General features: G+C 36.6%; 1 protein-coding gene and 1 long non-coding RNA gene across 2 annotated transcripts in view; one reads left to right on the top strand and one right to left on the bottom strand.

Moving 5' to 3' along the window:
* LOC126869833 (uncharacterized) overlaps positions 1 to 21,031 on the top strand; it is a 363,746-nt gene that overhangs the window by 127,829 nt on the left and 214,886 nt on the right. The window lies entirely within an intron of this gene.
* The window catches only part of LOC126869826 (uncharacterized), a 177,307-nt gene continuing 158,984 nt past the window's right edge, over positions 2,709 to 21,031 (bottom strand). The window contains exon 4 of the mRNA XM_050626895.1: positions 2,709 to 4,395. Within this exon, the coding sequence (XP_050482852.1) occupies positions 3,842 to 4,395 (554 nt within the window). The 3' untranslated portion in view covers positions 2,709 to 3,841. The remainder of the gene's footprint in view (positions 4,396 to 21,031) is intronic.

The following is a 21,031-nucleotide window of genomic DNA, read 5'->3' as shown; positions in this document are numbered from 1 at the left end:
GATATTTCATATACAGTTCTTACAAGAATTATTGATATTTAAGACTTAGGAAAACGTATATACACACATTGTGCGCGTTTCTGGCGCGCGCTTCCGTTTAGTGACGGTACTTCGGCGGACTGGACTACCGAAGCGAAAGGGTTAAATCTAGGATGTGAAATGCAGCAATCACAGCTTCATAAGAATAGCTTTTGAATCTTTCGTTTGAACTTGTCCTAACTGTTTCGAAGATAGTCTCCCGAATTGAATATGGAGAAGAACGGTGGCCCGTTGAACGCGGGGTTCCGCAGGGTTCGGTTTTGGGTCCGATTCTGTGGATCATCGGATACGACGCGGTGCTTCCTTGCCCCATGCCCCCAGACTCAGACATGGTGTGTTACGCGGACGACACGTTGGTCTTGGCCGGAGGACGCTGGTGGTACGAGACGCTGCGCCACGGAGAGTTTGGCGCCGCTTGCGTGATATGGGGTACACAAAGGCTGGGCCTGAAGGTGTCCCCAGCCAAATCGGAGGCTATATGGTTTTATGACTACCGACGTAGGGGGACTCTTTCGCCCGACCTGTGTTTGGACATAAGCGGAGAAGAAATTTAGGTAGGACCTCAGATGAAATACTTGGGCCTCACCATCTACAGTCAATGGACGTTCGGGCCACACTTCAAGCTCCTGGTTCCCAAAGTGACGACGATAGCCAAATGCTCTATGTGGGCTGCTGACGAATATCGATGGGGCAGAAGTCGGAGTGCGCCGACTGTATGAGGCAGTCGTCCGTTCTCGGGTCCTGTACGGGGCTCCGGTGTAGGCAGAAGATCTGATGAAAAGTCAACGCAGTCTACTCTTGCTGAGAAGGCTTCATAAGGACGACCGTCATCAGGACCGTAAGGGGATACCGGACGATATCATATGCGTCGGCGACTGTACTGGTGGCGTCTCCTCCGTTCGAGCTCCAGGCCCTAGCGCTCCAACGGATGTACCATCAACTGCAGGGCCTGGGCTCGGGTGGGGATACGCCCTCTGCCGGCCAGTCGGTCCGCTACTTCCGGAGGAGGAAAGGCTCGAGACTTGGGAACGGTGGCGTTGGAGCGGTCCTACCGAACTGGGAGGTCTGGAGAGATCATGGCGGACTCCCGCTAACGTACAGGATGACGCAGGTGCTCACCGGGCACGGAGCGTTTGGGGAGTTCCTGCTAAGGATTCGGCGGGAGGTGACTAGTACGTGCCATCACTGCGAGGAAGAGGAAGACACGGCACAGCACACGCTGGAGTTCTGGCCGGCGTGGGAGGAACCGCGCCGTGTCCTACGACTCGCCATCGGTGAAAGTTTGGCCCCCGAGGCGATCGTAGAAGCCATGCTGAGGGAGCAACAGAAGTACATGGCCGTCCGCTCCTACTGCGAGTAGCGCAAAGGAGCGCGCCGAGAGAGAAAGGGTGAGAGGACAACACCCGTCGAGAGTACCGTCACGCCGAAGAGTCTGGCCTCTCCTTTGGATTTGCACGACGGCCCAGGCAGCTTGACCTTAGGAGGAGTGGTCCCCCCTAACGGCCCAATCAACCAAGGATGACTTCCGATTACATCATCGGGGAGAAGACGAAAGAGTGCCCTAGCAGCAATACGAAAAGATGGTCCCGGAGTTCTCCTACTAATCGTCAGGACAATCACCGTGGAGGTTTTAGCCCGTACGAATCCGGCATTACCCGGCGCTCTCTTCCCGGAGGGCGCGGGACGCCTATGAAGGTTTCCTCCACGAAAAAAAGTCTCCCGAATTGAATAACTTCGAACTTTTGATTTATTAATTTGCTCCCGAACATATAGGAAGTATGAGATTAGACATCCATAGTACATATTGTTTTCAGTCTGTACTTTATTTATAGCAGTTGTAAGAGAACGCAGAAATATCAATAATTCATCCATGTAAAACAAATTGAAATCTCTCTCTGTGAAGTTACATAAGGTGTCTAATGTTTCATGTAACGAAAAAATCTTCTCCGTATTAGCTAATATTTGAAAAAATGAATCATTCCAGTTTTTTCTTCAATAATGTCACCGTTCTCAGGACGGGATGACAAATCGCAAAGTGGAGCACATTTTTATGATACACCGTGTAAATTTTTGAAACGTAACACGAATAGACGCGATCATAAATATGTGAATGAGCACTACGCCGAAGATATAAAGTAAGAAAACTGTCATTGGCGTAAAAGTCAGTAATTTCCCCAAAATACACCACATCTGTTTCGTATTGTACAAGAAAATTTGGAATGGCTTTGACAAAATTCTGCACGTTCTAAATCATTATTGCAACAGTTTTAAGAAAACTTAACTTATACAAAGCATGAACGTCTGCAATTTAAGAGCAATTTGAGCGAGTGTGTGCGTTTGAAGCGACGCTATGACAAAACCGATGATCTTCTTTCAAGTATATTCTCAGGCAAAAATATCGCCGATTTTTCGAGGACCAAATAACAACAGTAGCGGAAACATATTTTACGTTTTGCAATGCTTCTGTAACGTTAGTGACTAGTACTTTATATGCACCATATAACGCCCATATTTTTAAACGTGGTCTTGAATATTTCATTTTCCATAGTCGCCGAAGGTACAATTTTGTCGACTATGCACATTTCGATATTCATCTTTAAACTATGTACTATGTCTAACTATTGGTAAAGGAAATTAAATTTTTATCACCCCATAGGTATAGTCCAATTTGATAAATCATTTAATATATATAGAATACAATGCAATATCGAGCAACTTTTATTTCCATCGAATGTTTTATAATCCGATCTTTTACATTTCACATGGCATCATTGATTTACGTTTGCTTTGTATGTAACTACTACATTTATGGTAATGTTTTTGTTAATCAGTCGCATTTTTACAAAATAAAATCGTGACAATATACATGGCGATGAATCGAATGTAATTAAATTAATATCGTTTCATGCTATGTGTACATATAAGAAAGAATGCTAATTAAATGGTGTCATTTATCACTAATTTTATTATTTACAGAAAATTTGCGATCTGTGTCAAATTCAATGCAGTTATCCTAAAAGATTACATAAATTAAATAATATATAAAAGCAGCATTACGTTTTAACCTTGTAACATCGTAATATTCTGAAATTCAGAGATACTCGAAGGTATTACAACAAAGCATTTACCTTTAGTGATTATTCTACAAATTCATTTCTTTCTGATTCTACGATTCATTTTCCAGTTTTTAAAGCAAATTAATCACAAATGGTATATCCAACCAAAAATGTTTTGTTTGCCAGTAGGTTGCAGTTGCCACATTAAGCATTTTTACTCACACAGCTTCCGAGTACATAATATAACTTTAATCCAGTATCGCATACCTCGCAATATTTGACTTTCCGTCGTATTCATAGCAAAGTGTAAATTTACAATAATGGGGTACAACACCAATACTACTGCTACAATCAGGTAGAGACGGACAGTTCGACGATAAATTTACGTTTTGAGACACGTTCTCCCAATATTATATCGTAGTACAGACCGCTGGCACATTGCTCGATATACACACGTTCCTATCGCTACATCTACAATATTTTTGACAATCTTCTGTGTAAAAGCCTGTGTTGTACTAGGTACCACAAGTTTCTCAATTCCTAGCATTACTGTCCATATAACAGTAAGCATGACTACTATCAACGCATCTTTCTTCTGTATAGTCAAAGAGTTGTCCGCTTTTACACGTCATAAGAAGTTTCATATTGCCTGAGCATTTATAATATCTGTTACAGTAACATTCATGAGGAATATTGTTAACACCGACACTACATCGCAAGGATTACACTGCATTCATAGTAGGTATCTAATTGCGGCAGCCGGGTACGTTCTTGGGTATATCGCACGTGTCGATTACTGGATTGAAGACGTGCCCATCGAAACACTTCAGAAGACATTTGCGACCGTTGGAGCATTCGTAATATAAACTACAATCTCTTTCATGAGAATAACGACTATGACCAACGGATGGACAATCAGATGGAAAAAGACAATTATTATCATTGTTGTAAAAGTCGTTATACTTTTGGTTTATACATTTGGCGACATGCGGCGAATCGCAAACTTCTCTAATATAATCATATATCATGCCTTCAGGACATTCACCCATATGCTTATTTCCGTTTTCGCAAAAGTAATACTTGGTGCAAGAAGATTCGTGTGGTAAGAATGTATATCCCCCTAGTGGACAATCTACACCTCTTTCCTCTGTTGCATGAGGTAGTAAGTCGATTTGTTTGAGGTGGACATTAGACTCTCTCGTTTTGCTCGAAGATTCTGGTGGACCTCTCGGAATTTTGTATACTTCGGCAAAAGCGTTCCCTGTTACTGCCAAAACGGCAATGGCTAGTAATAATAATTCTGAAATAGAAGAAAATTACGAATCTGCCATTCTGCGTGTCAATACTATTTTGCGTGTCATGAAGAAAAAGCTAATTGTTGTTTAAATAGCAAACTAACGATCAAAAAATTTAGTGACGAATTTGGTGATTTCAATTTTTACAGTTACTGATTCTAAATGAGTAGTATAAGTGATTAATACTTTTTGATTATCATCATCAGTGACGGACTAAAACGAGATCCATTATTGATAATGATTATTGCTAATCAATGGAATTTAGTTATCGTTAATGGTTATAGGTAACTAAAAACAGTATTAATCGTCAGTGTAGCAACCTGATGAATGCATATACGACACAGTGTTAATTATAGGAATGCTAAGTGTAACAGTTAGCAGCATAACAATTTTCGACAGTGGTTTCCAATAAGCAAAAAATATTCATCTTCGATGGTTATTCGTAATTGAAAACAACTTCCTTCGTCATTGATGTTCATCAGTAGCCGAAAAAATTTATTTCGTTCTCTATATTCTCTCACAAAATACATTGTTCGTATAATATATGCGATATAAGGATATGCGAAACTAAAATAATATCTCAAAAGCAACATACGTGGTTACGAACTATATCACAAGTAAAATTACTCACCTCTCATTCTAACAGATTTATTTCTAACAATGAAAAGGTAACAAACTCTCTTATAGTCGGTTTTTGGCAAGGAACTGACATTGCCAAGTTATAAGATTTGACTTTTATAGCTAACTTATCACCATATCTATCAACATATCTTTCTACTTTGTATCGGACGATACAATCATTTAGCGATTTACGTTTAAAGTATTTTCAAACGATAATTCCCCTTATTATATAACTCACAATTTTAGAATTATCACTCAGGTATAAATCGTCTTATCGTTTTGCGTTTTACATATCAAAGGTGTAATGCTGGGATAATAGTGCTTAATAACGATAAAGAAAATATGTTATGTACCTAGATATATATTTAGGAGGACTGTGAATGCAAACTGTAATCAAAGTATTGAAGATGTCGAGAAATTCGAAGCAAGCGATTCTGTATAACAATTTCAATGAGAGAAGTAGATTACTCTTGGAAGAGTATCATAAAAAGGAAGTAACTAATAACAGACAACTATAATAGATACATGGTGTAAACAAGATCACACCTTATATATGTAACAGAATCGAATTATTCGATTGGATTTTTTAACGTATTGATAAAGATTTAGAACGAAAGTTCTTAAAATCCTTATCCTGTTCACGATGATACAGATAAGATCGTAACACGATAGGATTGTAATATAATTTTAACGAACGAAGCATAAGTATCTGTAATTATAAATCGGAAATATGTTATTTATTGCGCAGATCTGGTATATTTATCGTGAATTATGTAACACGATAATACTAATAGAATAGTGAATTAATTATCTCCGTGTTTTATTCGTATATCTTTGCAAGGTCTAGTCGTCGAAACCTTTTATGATTTCTGCTAAGAAAAAGCGATTATGTTTATCTACATGTGGTGACACTCGACCACGGAATTTTCCGATGGTTTCGTGACACAAAGCGACCTTGAAAGCGTAAGGCCGACATGCCAAATGTACCATCGATATCCCTACGGTTCTTTCGCCAAATATTCGGAAGAACGCATAAGCAGAAACTGTCGCGGACATCTAACAAACGCGTGCGTAGTGGGGATATCGAGAGGCAACAAAAAAAATGAACTAAAAAAGAGGCAGGAAATAGTGTGAAATTAAAAATTTTAGTGGGTTTAAAGAAAAAATGTGTTTTATAAAAAGAAAAAATAAACTATAAGAATTATTTAACTAAACTTTTTGACGAACTTTTTTAGTTCATCGAGGAGAAAAATATACAATAATTTAATCCTTTTTTGATTTTTTGTTTCGGTCAGGAATTACGAGGTGGATCTTTCACGCCGATTGAAAACTGTAGCCCATGAAATAGGCTTAGAAATCTGTTATAATTTCTTTTTTTTTACTTTAAAAAATTTTTTTTTGTATTTATCAAACATATATAAAACTATAGCTCAAAATTCAATAACTTCATTTCTTTCTTTCGCTTCTAAAAAAAATCACAAAAAGACGCTGTTTTAGAACATTCTAATTCAGGACACCCCCTTAAATGCAAAGATGTGGCGATTAAATATTTCCTAACCAAAATGGCACCCAAATTAGCCTAGAAAATTTTGATTGTCTATAGAAGGCAAAAGTTCGTTCAAGTTAGTTAAAAGAATGGCTATCTTAGTCAATTTAGAAAAAATAGAAATTCTGATTTATCCTTTTTTTATTTCGAATTTAGATATCCAATTTGCACATACAAATTTTAGTTAAAATTGTCAAATATTTACAAAAAATAATGAACAAAGATGTATTGAAACTGATGGATTCTTTAAAATCTGTTTATATGCTTATATTTGTTGTTGAAAATATACAATTTATCCTTGGGCATCTATCCGCATTTTGAGAGTTTTCATCCGCGAAATGTGGACGATTGTCGGCAAAGGAAAAGTAGGTGATCAGTATTATTAGCTGCACTATGAATCTGCAAGTTTTCATCAAAATCGGCATATCACATTTATTGTAGGTAATGTGTGTCCTGTAGGTATTCGAATAAGGTACTTTCTTAAGATACTGTATTGTACGAGGTGACGATGATGCGTAATCCAGTATAAAACGAATTAGTAGCAACAGAATTTAACATTTTTTTAATAAAATTGCGCTTTCCCGTTGCAAGGTGCGATTTCATTTTTTCTCAACTTGTTACAAATCATTTCCTATAAATTTTGGCGCGCCTGATTTAAAGGCAGCCTAAACCAGACCAAATTTTAATTGGAATAAAAATAAGAAGCAATTATTTTAAATAATTTATCTCAGATCTTTATTTTCACTATTATTATTAGAAAATAAATGGAAAATGATGAACGGGAAAGATAAATGCTTACTGTCCCGATTAAGAATCGACCACACCAAAATTGCCTATTTCCTCGAAACAACTCATTCTCAGCAAAATGGATCGAGCATATTGCATCACCTGCGGAAATCAGCCGCTAACAACACACCACATACTATATATCTAACATCTAAGAAATACAATTCAGTTTGTTAAGGACTCCAATCTGTATAAGAAAAAATGTTTCCTTAAGAAATCTTTGCAGCAGTTTGTCGTAAGCAAAGCTCTCTCTTCAAAAAGCTCATCCATGAGAGATCTTTGCCTGGGCCCATCTAATATTGTTGCGAGAGAAAATAACCGTTCTACAAGTGCAGTAGATGAAAGAGACTTCTTCAGAAAAGTGTCGAATAATCATTTAACATGGACAAATAGAAGCTTTTATCTTGCCAATCAAAATGTCGATTTTATTATTTATTTTTATCTTCGGATAACATTCGTGGAATTGTTAGTTGTTTCACCTTCGCCTCTTTCAAACTCGAAACTGCTTTTACTTGTTATTTTTCAACAGCGTTGATTATATCTTCGTGATAACGCTTTGATGATATGACCGCATTCATAAAAACTGAGCGTAAAATGTTCAATTTTTCATTTGCCACTTCTGATAGTCAACGACTTTTAAGTAAAATGGATTTGAAATTGTTCCGATCTTATGGAACAACGTGTATATTTTATAAAAAGAGTTATAACAAAGCACGGTTTAGTATTTTTTCCAACGAATAAAAAATTAGTTTGTGGATGATAGAGATTAATTTTTTGCAGTTCAAAGAATACTTAAGCTATTCAAAAGCTAAATTGATCGTTTTATATTCTACATTTAGATTACTCATAAATCCATAAACAGTCACAAATTTATAACCATTTTTATCCACCTTACCTTATCGAAACAAAACTACTAATTTTACAAAGTTTCGTTATAAAAATGTGCTGGTGCGGTTGGTTGTTTTATCATAAACAGATTTTCAGAGTACAAAGGCTTAAGCAAATGTACATATAAGTAAATACACAGAGAATATAAATTCCTTATTTCAAGTTTCGTATCACATACTTCGCGATCCTTTCGTGTTATACTATTCTTCTCGAGGAATAATCATTCGTTCCCCGGAGTTGTACCTCTCAAGACTTTATTTCTTATGGATCCCATGCTTTTAAGTTCCGTAGGCAAAGTTAATGAAAAAGAAAAATGTTCAGCCGGCGAAAATAAAGTTATAAATAAAGTTATATCGGAGACTGAAAGCTACGGTGAAAAGTAATTAAAATTCCGCGGGTACGTCTAGCAGACATTTATCGCGTGCCGCGACGAACAAACTCTATCCAATTAAAGCGAAAACTGATGGCCTGTTGAAATTAATACTCTGTCTGCGGGACGTGTGCTCGGGAATTGCGAATCTCAACTTGACACGTTGATTAAGTAACATTCAAATGGTAATGCAACGGCTTCGATTAGCCGGCATTTAATTAAATCACTTTGTAACTTCGTAATTAATCGCGCGGAATGTATACAGTTATGTCAAACTGATTTCAATCGAGCACACGTTCGGAATTCTCATCGGTAAAGTTGTAGAATGAGCAAGACTCTCTGTATTGCCTCTGATGAGATTATCTCCTACAGGGAAACGATCAAGCAATTAACGCATCACAATTTCCTACCCAAGACCGAACCACTAACAATTCGATTTCATTGAGTCAAGTTGATAACAGTCAATGTATTTCAATACCTATATTGTCTGATAAGCACGATCGCGGTCTGTTGAATTGATTTTAATTACAACGCCTTGTGCGATTATCAGTAGTATACTGTATTACGTCATTCTGCAAGAAATTGTATCAATAAAATCTTAATAACAGATCCAAAACACTGCTTTAATTGAAGATAGTATTGATTAAAATACGATTCAAAAGTTTTTATAAGTAATAAGTCGTTGTAAGATAATAAAATAAGTACAATTCTTAATTGGATATCGAGTATAGTAATCGAAGAGAAATTTGATAACGTAGACATAATTTTTTTTACAAAAATATTCTTACGCGTATTACACATTAATTGTAATGCTATTTTACAAAACTTTTTCAACATTATAAAATTAAATAAGCTAGAAGCTCAGAAATATAAATTGGTAAAATGCATTGCAGAGGAAAACGAAATTTTTTGGGACAGCAATCATAAAGTTATAAAATAGATGGAACAAAATCATTGAAACAGATATAATGTATACAATATCTGATTGGATAACAATATACGAGGTGAACCACGTTAAGTGTTACAGTCTGTTTTTCCTCGAAACTACATATGATATTATGACTATCCCAAAAGTTTCTTATGCTTTATAAGGAAATAATAGATGCTCAACATTTTTTCTTTTATATTATTTTATCGAGTTATGCATGATCCATTTAACTTTTCAAAGAGATAATATTTTAGAATTGTGTATTAATTTTTCATTATTTTGATAACTGTTTCCAAGCCTAATAAAACTTTTATCTGAATCTGCACATTCTTCACATTTCTGCATATCTATATCTTATACTCGAAAATATAAGGCTCTTTGAACCGTTTAACGTGGTCAAATTTCAAGCCGACATCTATTACAGTTTCAAAGAGAACAGATTGTGCAAATTTTTGTGATGCACCCTGTATATATTGACTTTCTAATATTTCTTTCTCAAATCTGAAGCGATCCAGTATTTTAAACGCAACAAATGTATTCAAAGTGAAGTAAACTTGTTCTTCTAAATTTTGTGTAGGTGCAGTAATTGAAATATACGATCGCTTAGATTAAACAAATCCTATTTACCGAACGCGGTAAAGCCGTTACACTAATCGGATGACTGACCAGTAACGGGTCTATTCCACTAGCCCAACTTTGAACCGTAGTTCAACCTATCCTATTAACTTAACTCTCAAACTACTGAAACGGTATTAATTTTCAATCCAAAGTACTACTTTCAACGACGGATTTGTGCTTCAAGTTATCAAATCTACTTTATATTCATCGAGGTAATCGTCCTTCTATAAATCTCCTAAGCAACTTAAAAATTCTATCAACTTGAAATATCAAGACAAACTAAACTTTTAAATCTTCGAAGCGAATCGTATTCCACGGATTCGCTGGCTTCGTGACTTTACTATATAATATACTTATTATTAAATATATTACTTTGAAACTACATGCTAAGCTTCGCTTTTCAAAAATATAAAATTTGATACCTTTACAGTAACATGTCTTCTCATATAAATTTAAATGAGTTCTAACAAATGAAATGCTATTTATTTATCGATTAATGTAATATTTAAATTTCCTTTATCATCTCATTTTGTTCATCAAATAAACTAGGCTTATCTCGCTAAATTAACATAGATCGTCATTTGAAGATCATCCATTACTAATCTAACATGTACCTAATTATATCACATATGAATAATATTAATTAGAATAACACGATGGAGGTATATCGGGTGTATGAACATCACATTTAAAGCTCAAGAGAAGCACACGTTCATTTTATCAAAACACGTATATATTTAATGATTAGGAAAAGAAGAAAAATTCTAGCGAGTAAAAAGTTCCGAAGTAAAATTCAACAAGTTGAAAATTACGACCAACGAACGGTCAAGAGACGTGCACAGGATACTCAAAGAATTGGAGTTCATTGTCGCAAAGAACCAGTTATCCGCGAGTTTCGTCGCAACTTCCGGTACCGCGTATTACGACGATGAGGAAAGTTCTCGCGAAGCGGACACCGCGCGAATTAATGCGTCATTTGAGGAACGCGTGAGCAGAATAACTCGGCCGGATTTCGCATGTCGATTCGACGACCGGAAGCGACGTGAAATCGCAATGAGCCGACGTTTGCTCTACCCTCCGCGGATTTACTTGCCGCCACAAAGACGATAATGCGACATTGCGGAGAATAATAGATGTCATCATGAGGCGTCGCAGGGTTTCCACTCGACCGCGACTAATAAACATTCCGTTGCGTGACAAATTTAACTAATTCGCCAACTCTTTACGTTAAAGTAAGGAGCATTTATGAAGTCTGATCTAAAGTAAATTTTTATCAATTTTAACTGATTGCTTGGTTAAAACTATTAACTGGGGAGACAAGTTAACTCGTCATTTGGGTAATAATTTATTTATTTAAAAGACTCCTATCTTTTTACATATAATTTCATTTCTGTTACAAATAAAATATGTCATATTCATGTTTGTAAGGATTAAAACTAATTCAACTGAAACTAATTTATCTTTACTATTAATTTTTAATTTCGTAAGTATTGATCGATGGTTGTCATGGTTCCATAATTTTTAGTTCCTGAATTTTTATGTCTCAATTTCATTTGTGTTTCATCAGGCAGAAGCTTTAATGTTTTAAGAAAAATCTTGACATAAGATTGCAATGAAAAATTACGTATGTTAACAACGATTGTTTCATATTTTTCTTGAATTTCAGAAATTTTGTAAGAATAAAGAAACACGATTGAACTGAGCAACGTAATAACATCAATTACAAAAATGTACCTCAGACTTGATCTTGGCAAAAAAGCCTCGAACCCTGTGAAATATTCCAAAAGGTTAACTAAACCCTTGTCAACCTCTACAAAGCAGAGGACCTTTGACGCTTTTCCAGGGACACAATGCTTTCAGGGCATAATACAAGAGAGGACACGAGTCTTAAAAACTCTTAGCACAGTTTTTAAATAGCATAACACGAAGTTGGAACACATATATTCTGTAAAGGGCACAATAGAAAGTTACAAGGGATATATTTTACAAATTCTTGAATTCGTATATACCTCAATAATTTAAAGTACTGTTGTACCACATTGCGAAAATATATTTCAAAATATAAACAAATTAATCACTCAATTAATCAAATAAACGTATCAATTCCACTTCCAATATTAATGTATAATAAAATTGCGAAGAATTTCTATTTAATATTTGAATGTAAGTATAAAATATAAGAATTTGTATATAAGTATGTATATAAGTATAGAATATAAGAATTTGTATGTAAGTATGATAAATCTAAATACCAATTATTTCTTTATCCCTTAGATTTCTCTTCTTATGAAAATATACCTATAGATTCAAGTTTTTATAAAAAATAAATATTAATAATTATGTTAAATGCCATTTAACATAAGAAATTTATACGATTTATTTTCAATAACTTGCTAGAGTTTCTTTCTTAGTACAATCTTAAATAGTTAACACTAGAACTACCGATAGTTAACAGGAAGTTATTTCTACCAAAACCAATCAAAATGACTGGTCTATAAAAAATACGTAATAATAGAATATTTTTATATTTATTAATTTATTTCTTTCTTACAGAAGGAATTCTATGTTATGTAGTACATTTTTGGTATCATTAATCCATCTGGGACCATGACCTCTAAACAAGAGTTGACACATTTATAAAATTGTATAGCCAGTCATTTTGACTGATTTGATATTTCTAGCGTTAGCATCTAGCGATCAATCAAGAATTTTCATGATAACTGATATCATGTCGAATAATACGCAGTAAAAATTTAGAAAACGAGTGGGAAGTTGTAGAAAACGAGGGAACTAGTTAATTGGGATTTGATAAACAGATCGCAGGACCCTTTTACACTTTGGCAAGTGCCAGTTATTTTGACTGGTGTTGGTATAAGTAGCCTTGATACAGAATTATTTTGAGTTTGATACATAAAAAACAAAATAAAATACATTATATTATTCTTTTAGTTATCGTTACGAAAGTCGTTACATCAATGCGGAAAAAATATAACATGGTAGGAATTTTAAAATAAAATTGTAAAACCAGTCAATTTGACTGGTGTGGTAGTTCTAGTATTAAGGGATCCATCCCTAATCGCTGATATTACGAATCTATCAGAAAAATTACCAAAAAGAGGACACAATTTTTACATTTTTACTTTTTAAAGCGTAGAATAAAAACACTCGAAACGAAGTGATGCAACATACGCGATACAAAACGATCGTGGCATTTAAAATCGCGGAAAATTTCCGGCACGTCGTCCGCGAGGGGTCCGAAATCAAAACTCTATTCAAGAATGTTCTCTCCGAGGAGCGATTTCGTGTTCTCTTTTTCCTCGTCCTCTTTTTGCCTCTGTCACCCTCGAAATTACCCCTTTGTCCGACGACTGACGTGAGAAAGAAGCGACAAAGGAGCAAACCGCCAGCGCCGCATCGTCGCGTTGTTATCATTTTTTATCTTTGCTCGTTATCAGGCGTCTAGTTGTCGCGTGAGACCGAGAAACGACAAAACCTGAAAGTGTGAAAAAGATAAAGAAACGAGGAACGAATAGACGTGGACGATAAAGAGAATTGCGCTGTTCGAAGTGCACTTGCCGCGAGTTTATATTGAGAATCACTTGAAACCATTCGAGGTTCCATGTGTGTCTAACACGCGAATGATTGATTATGAATTTTCAATTGGTTCATGGAATTATTCGATCTACATTTTAGTTTTCTTATTCCAAGATTATGTTGGATACCAATTATTATACGACAATAGCAGCATTGTTGGAAACGCTAATGTACCTTCAAATTTTAGACGTTTTATCTAGTACCTCTTCACTTTTCAATATGTGTTGGAATATTTGAAGCCTCCACGTTTTTCACATTTCAAGTAAAAGTATAAAGGCTCGACGGACAGAAGCTTTGTTATTGTTGAGTGTTATAACGCGATGTTCCGTTAGGCTAAGTTTATGTTAGGGTCGAAAACAATTGCTATTTTTTAAAAGTATAATATTAGCGTTTAGACCGTTTGCGGACCAGTACTCGGATGATAAATGAATAATTTAATTACAACTGTATGTATGTTTATCGCCGAGACTCTGTCATAAGCTTTAAAGTTTCCAAATCAACATGCAACGACCAACCTAGCGGTTCCTATGACATAACTCAGATCCTCTTATCGGGATACGCGTTTCACCACATCGATGCACAACTCTATACATCACTGGGAATTCGTTCGCCTACCAAAGGCACAACACGCAATGGAAGGGAAGATACAAGATGTTAACATGAGTTTTCAAAGAAATCTCCGTCAGGCCACGCGTGCGGCAGTACCAAGCGTTCTCTGCTAGGTAGTCCCATCGATATTTTAGTAATGCGAGTCGCTGAAATTGTGATCTCAAGAATGATCTCTCGTTTCGTTTGTTCGCAACATTAAAATCACTAGCTGTTGTCGAATACAATGAAGGAAAATGTGGTACAGATTATTCCGACCAAATGGTTCCTTATGCCACCACAATTAGAAAAGGAATCAAATGGTGTAGAAAACTTGGCATTCAACTCCTTCTGGGAATTTCTGTTGTAAACGCTTTGACGGTTTACAAAACAAGGATGAATATAAATATTAGAATATTTAGAGAATTATCAATTGCAAAATTATTAGGGTTGTCTAAAAATACAAAAAATCCTTGTCTTCGACGAAGTCAGTGTAATATCGCCGTTCGGAAAAATGATTCCGGAAGAAGCATTAGACGCGCATGCAAACTATGTTATACAAATAAAAGTCGCGAATGGACCGAACAAAGGCACGAGAGAATTTAAAGAAAACAACAACTTATTGTCCAAATTGTCGCGACCAAACTCAGCTACGTATAGAAAGCTTTAAAGTTTTACATAAATAATTTTTTTAATAAACCATTTTCGTATTACTTTTATAACAATTCAATAGTTTTATTATTTCCTCTGGAATATCTTTTCAAATACCCACGACGATCCTTCGCAAGTAGTCGAATAAGCGACACCCGAATACGGGTGACGCGGCCCTACCGAAAACTTTGTTGTCACCCGAATACGGGCGTCGTGGCAGTCAACGTGTTAAAAATGCTAAAATAGCGCATGTTTCGACAGAATTTCATTCATATCTCAGGAAAGTCAAATTAAATCACAATCAATCAATCTCCTCCAATCATACATCAGAAGAGCGAACAGGATTTGTTACACCCCTCGACCAAACGTAAATCTTTTCGCTCGATTCCACAGTTGTTATATCGCTATTTTATTAATAAACGAAATCATTGTTTTATTTAACTTATCAATTAATGAGAACCACTCTACAACTCAATATTCGCCACATCAACACCATGTTTGAAATGTTCACTGCGATGAACGAATGGCAGTCGATTGCATCTAAAGGAATACTAGAAAAATTATGGATTCGAAAAGCAGTAATGCGAAGAATATCAATAGAAAATTGTATGGTCGCCAGAAGCATTCTCTTTTCGTAGTGTGTCTCTCTCTTTCCTTTCTTGCATGATTTTTTCTCCTCTTTTATTTGGACCACATTTAAATTTTAAACGCTTTTAATCTTTTATGCATGAGCCAAGGGTGCTCTTAAAATAAACACGCTAGACTGTCGCCAGCGAGCGTGCAATTCTATCCGTACTTTCGTTGGTTCTTAATTTTGTCCTCTTCGCGATGACGTTGATTATTATATTAAATTAATGAACACCCTTCGCGTGTTGTAATTTCTTCGCTGTTTCCGCGTAATTTATTTATTCGATTAACTTTCACAATTTTTCTCTGTAAAATTTTTCTAAAGAGAGAAAGCTGCATGTTGTTTCGTTCCTGGGTAAAGAACAGCTTGCTGCGCACGTTGATTTATCTCGAGAACCTTAAGCAATTAAATATCCGATTATTAATTCCCTTTGAGGGTTACTGGTCGACGCTGATAATAGAACGTTGGCTCGACAATCGGATTACCTCGGACGATAAGAGGAAGGAAGAGAAAGAATTCAGTAGATGATGATGATTCTAAGGAAAGGCTGCCGTCTGAAATCGAGATCTCATCGAATCTCGAAAACGCCGATCGAAGACACGCTGCAATTACTCTTAGATGTTCGACCAACGATTCTTCTGGCCAATCTCAATTTTCTTTCCCTCTTTCTTTTGAATTGCGTATAGGGTGTCTCGGAAGAAATTAAACCAAATCTCTTCGCCTTTTTTACTACAAAATAAACGATGAAAAATATTCCTATTTTATATTTACCTTTTCACCCCGATTTCTTGCTTCCAGAGTTCACTTAATCTCGTAAATCTCCCTCCGATACTCAACCCTTTAAAAATTTCGGATTAACCGTAGAACCATCAATCCATCTCAATTTCTCAATCGTACATCGCCAAATCACCAGGTACATTTTCTTGTTCTCTCTAGGCTAACAGCCGGTGGAAGAAAGCCGAGAAGGAAGCGAGAGGATGGAAGTCGTTCGAGCGACCCAGGGGATGAAACAAGAGAGAGATCCCTTTAATGCGGATGACGGAAGAGGAGGACTGAGCAGAAACGAAGACGAAGAGAGGAGTGCGAAGGCAGAAACATGGCCGCGAGTGGTTTCTGACGTTTTCAATAATGTACCGATGAATTTACTCCGTTCACGTGCAAAAGCTATTAAATGTATTCGTAACGCGATTTCGCTATAGAATAACAAGATTCCTTGATTAAGCGATGACGTGGCTGCGTAAATCATCGTACGTTTTATCATTGTATTCTAAGAATCGCCTCGTGGGATTAGTACACCGTGGTGCGTGATCAGAAAGCCGAAGAACTTGAAGGGACGTTTGGGAATATTACCTTTCTTTTTCCGAACGCCGATTGTAGTCGACATCCATCCAAGGACCTGTGGATACGCATGCCAACTACGGATGAGACCCGTGTAATAATAAACCGTAAGTAGTAGCACGGATTAAAATCGGTGCTCAACTAACGAGTTATTCGGTAGTAATTAGCTTACTGTTCTCACTCTGTATCTGACAGCAGTCAAATTACTACAAGAACATATCACAAAAATAGCAAAGTGGCTGCAAGATAAACAAATAAAAGCAAACCCCGATAAATGCAACCATATTACATTCACGCTGAGAAAACAGACACCACCAAACATCCTACTGAACGGCACGCACATACCGCAAACAAGGCAAGTTAAATACCTAGGACTTCACCTAGAAACACAACTCACATGGAAACAGCATACTAAATCAATAATAGACAAAATACAGACAACAAAGAGACAAATGCATTGGCTAACAAATCGAAAATCCAAATTAAGTATAGAAAATAAATTAAAAATATACAAAACGATCATAAAACCAATCTGGACATACGGAATACCACTATGGGGGACAGCAGCAATGAGCCATTTAAACAAAATAGAGACAGTACAAGCTAAAATTCTTAGAACAATAGTAAACGCCCCATGGTACGTTAGAAACGAGGATATACGGAAGGACCTGGGAATACCAACGGTCAAAGAGGAAATTAGAAGACACGCAGGAAAATATAAAGAAGGAATAGGAACACATCCAAACCGGCTAGCTGTGGAAACGATCAACACCTCAAACATGGAAAGAAGGCTGAAAAGGAAACACCCAGCAGACCTCACAAAGGACACAACCTAACAAACACGAAGATGGTATCCCACTGGGGGTAGCCACCCACATGATAATCTAATAGCTAAAAAATTCTACCAAATGTCCAAACTGGACAAATTGTGAATGTAAACAACTAAATAAAAAAAAACTGTATCTAACTACATGATATGTTCTTATTGGAAATATCGTTCTTTCGAAAAAGATCGGAAGAAATCAGCTATCTGTTAATTTCTTTAGTTTATTTGTTTTTTTCCGTCAGTTCAATGTTACATTTGTATTTAACACGTACTTTCGAGTTGACACACACTTTTAGATCATGTGTGGTCTGTATGGAATAGACTTGAACGTGACACGTGAACTAAAGATGCCAAAATTATGAAAAAGTATTTTATAATAATTCGTATTAAACATATATATAATGTCCACAATAAAGACAGATATTATATGTAAATTATTTGGTAGTATACAGTATTGCAGGAAATGAAAATGGAATCCGCAGCGGACATGTTAACGCTTTCTTTTACGCAAAGAGAATATTCGCGACGAGCTCCGCCGCATAGAGGAACCACAGCCGTAGCCATGTGCACTCTAAAGAAAAGTTAAAAACGTGTCCCAGAAGCGTCGACGTTTAAACGTTTCCAGCAAAACCAGAGGCGAGGATTGAAACTTTGTGCTTTGTTGGCGGATATTAAAATCCCTCCCGATAGAAGTTTCAGTGGAGGTCGTTGGTTTTCGGACGCTGAGCAATGCAAGCGAGCTGGTCCAGTGTTTGTGGAACAGGAAAGGAGCAACCGGGGATGATTGAAGTGCTCCTGGGCGCTTAAAGCTTGTATAAATTTATAATTGACGAAGGTTACCCTCGGGGGCAAGGCTCCACGAGAAAATCTGAAGTATTTGCTAAGGTTGCTGTTCGTCATCTTCTTCTTTCTCTGCTGCTGCTTCTTCTTCCTCTTCCTCCTCTTCTTCTTCTTCATGTGATGTTGGTTGATGTTAATAATCGTTAGGACGCTGTAGTAGTTTGAGACAGATGATGTTTCGAGAAGTCTGTGGGGACGATGACATCCATGCCGATTATATTTCACGATGAAACAAGGCTGTCACGCTGGAAGGTTTCCTGTAACGTTATTCCATCCCCTAGTGTATCGTAGTGTTATAAGCGAGATAAAACTCCACAGATATTTCATGCAACTTCTTCAGATTTCGCCATGTAGATCTCGCGATATTGCCTTTATCGAAACACTGGGTAGACTTGTTCGACAAATCGTGTACACTGGGGAGCATATACGGTTCATACAAATATATTTTTGGACAGGACCATAAATTATTCTCTCGAAGTTGTTGAAACAGAAACTATTATATTAGCAGTTTTTAGAGTCGAATCACCGAATTACCGTTATTTGAATACTATGTTAACTGTTCCCTCAAAGTACGAATTTAGTTCTCGTCAACTGGTCATTAAAGATACGCTTACATTAGACGACATTTAATCGTTTCAAAGAATCCAAGTGAAAATTTGATTTTGATACCTAAAGGTACTTGTAAATTTTACAAATCACAAGGTTACAAGTCACGATTAATAAGTATTTTAAAACGATCATACAAAACGTCTCTGATCTACAAAACACAAGATAATCTACCACATTAACTCAATAGAACTGTAAAAAGAAAAGTGTTCAACACCGGAAGAAAGAAATCAAATTTATTCATGACACGTGACTTAACTTTCAAGAAAGCACCCTCAAAAGATTCTGAGGGATCATTACGTACAACCATAACAGCACGACCACGGACTGTATAGAAGCGAAGAAAGCCCGTTTAAGGAGATCGTAAACCCTCGAAGAACGACAAGAAGAGACCGCCTCTTTTTCGATAGTTTCGCGGCGACGAGACCTAACCCACCCCGTCTCCCTATTTCTCCTCAAAAATGTCCGATTTCCGGAAACGTCCTCCGGATGTACGGCACACTTTGCCGGAGCAAATCGAGAGACGGTGGCTTCCACCGAATTTTTCTACGGATGCGTCGCACCGTGAAATCGAGCCGGGAAAGAACTGGGTTTCATAAATTATTTACCGATTCTACGGAGAATCCGAGTGAACCACGGAGAGTCAGGATGGTACAGAAATTCAACGAGAGCAAAGGAAGCCCCGCGTTTACGAGAAGAATACCTCGGAGAACGATCTAAAGGACAGAAAGGGGTGTTCTGGATATTCTGGTGAAGCTTTTTGGAAATCACATCGTGTTGAAATCGATGAGTGCAATTGTGTTGTGAAGTAAATTTTGGAAATATTGGAAACAGTTTAACAATTAAATTAATATACAATTATAGGAGAAAGTGATACTTTCGTATTAATTTTGAGAATGTTTAAATTATATTTCCTTTATATTTGGACTTATCATCGACGCAATGGCAGATAACCTATCATTATTTAGCCTTACTGTAATTTATAATTGGGCCGAAGACTCGTTCACGAAGGTCCTCGGCAGACTGCTTCAGGGTGTGTTTGGAAAGTCGACATCCGACGACTCGAAGTTGCAGAGTTATGAGGTTTCGATAATATAACTGTTTAGAAGCTGCGGGAGATAGCTTTAACTGATATCATCCAACTCGACGTCGCATTGCCAAAGAATAGAGATTTTGTTTAGAGGATCTGACCAGGGAGTGAGAAAGACAGTGATGCCTGGTATCAGTGCGAGGAATCGTCTATCCCAGAACTTTGAAGGAAAATAGTTTTTATGAATAATATATCTAATATATACTTATACGTGTGAACTTCTAAACAGGTGAAACTAGAATAATACTCTGCATAATACATTAATTGAAGTTTTTTATTAATTTAAGAGAACATTTGTCATCTGCCTTATGATTTAAAAATAAAGTAATTTAAGAGTAAATAATTTTTCAAACAGAGAACATCAATTTTGATACAACACATTGATCTTCAAAAAGTAATTTTAATAGTATATTACAAATATATTTCGATAGTAACCTAATACTTTTGAAAGGCAGTACATATACACATCTGTCTCGCGATAAAAGAAATTGGCGAAAGAATCAATTACACTCATCAGGAAGAGAAGTAAGAACATACCAAATAAAAAGAAAGAGGGAAAGAGAGAGAGAGAGAGAGAGAGAGAGATGGGTTCAAGAAAACGGACACACTCGTTGCCCGGAAAAAAACCCACCTGACATTCTTGTTCCATATCACGTGCAAAGAAATCGTGTCGAACGTGGAACGTCCCTGTGACTTTTCCCAACCGTCCACCGTCTGTAACCAAGA

The sequence above is a fragment of the Bombus huntii genome, chromosome 9, assembly GCF_024542735.1.
Source record: "Bombus huntii isolate Logan2020A chromosome 9, iyBomHunt1.1, whole genome shotgun sequence".
NCBI classification, from domain to species: Eukaryota; Metazoa; Arthropoda; class Insecta; order Hymenoptera; family Apidae; genus Bombus; species Bombus huntii.
This window is presented reverse-complemented; position numbering and strand designations above follow the sequence as displayed.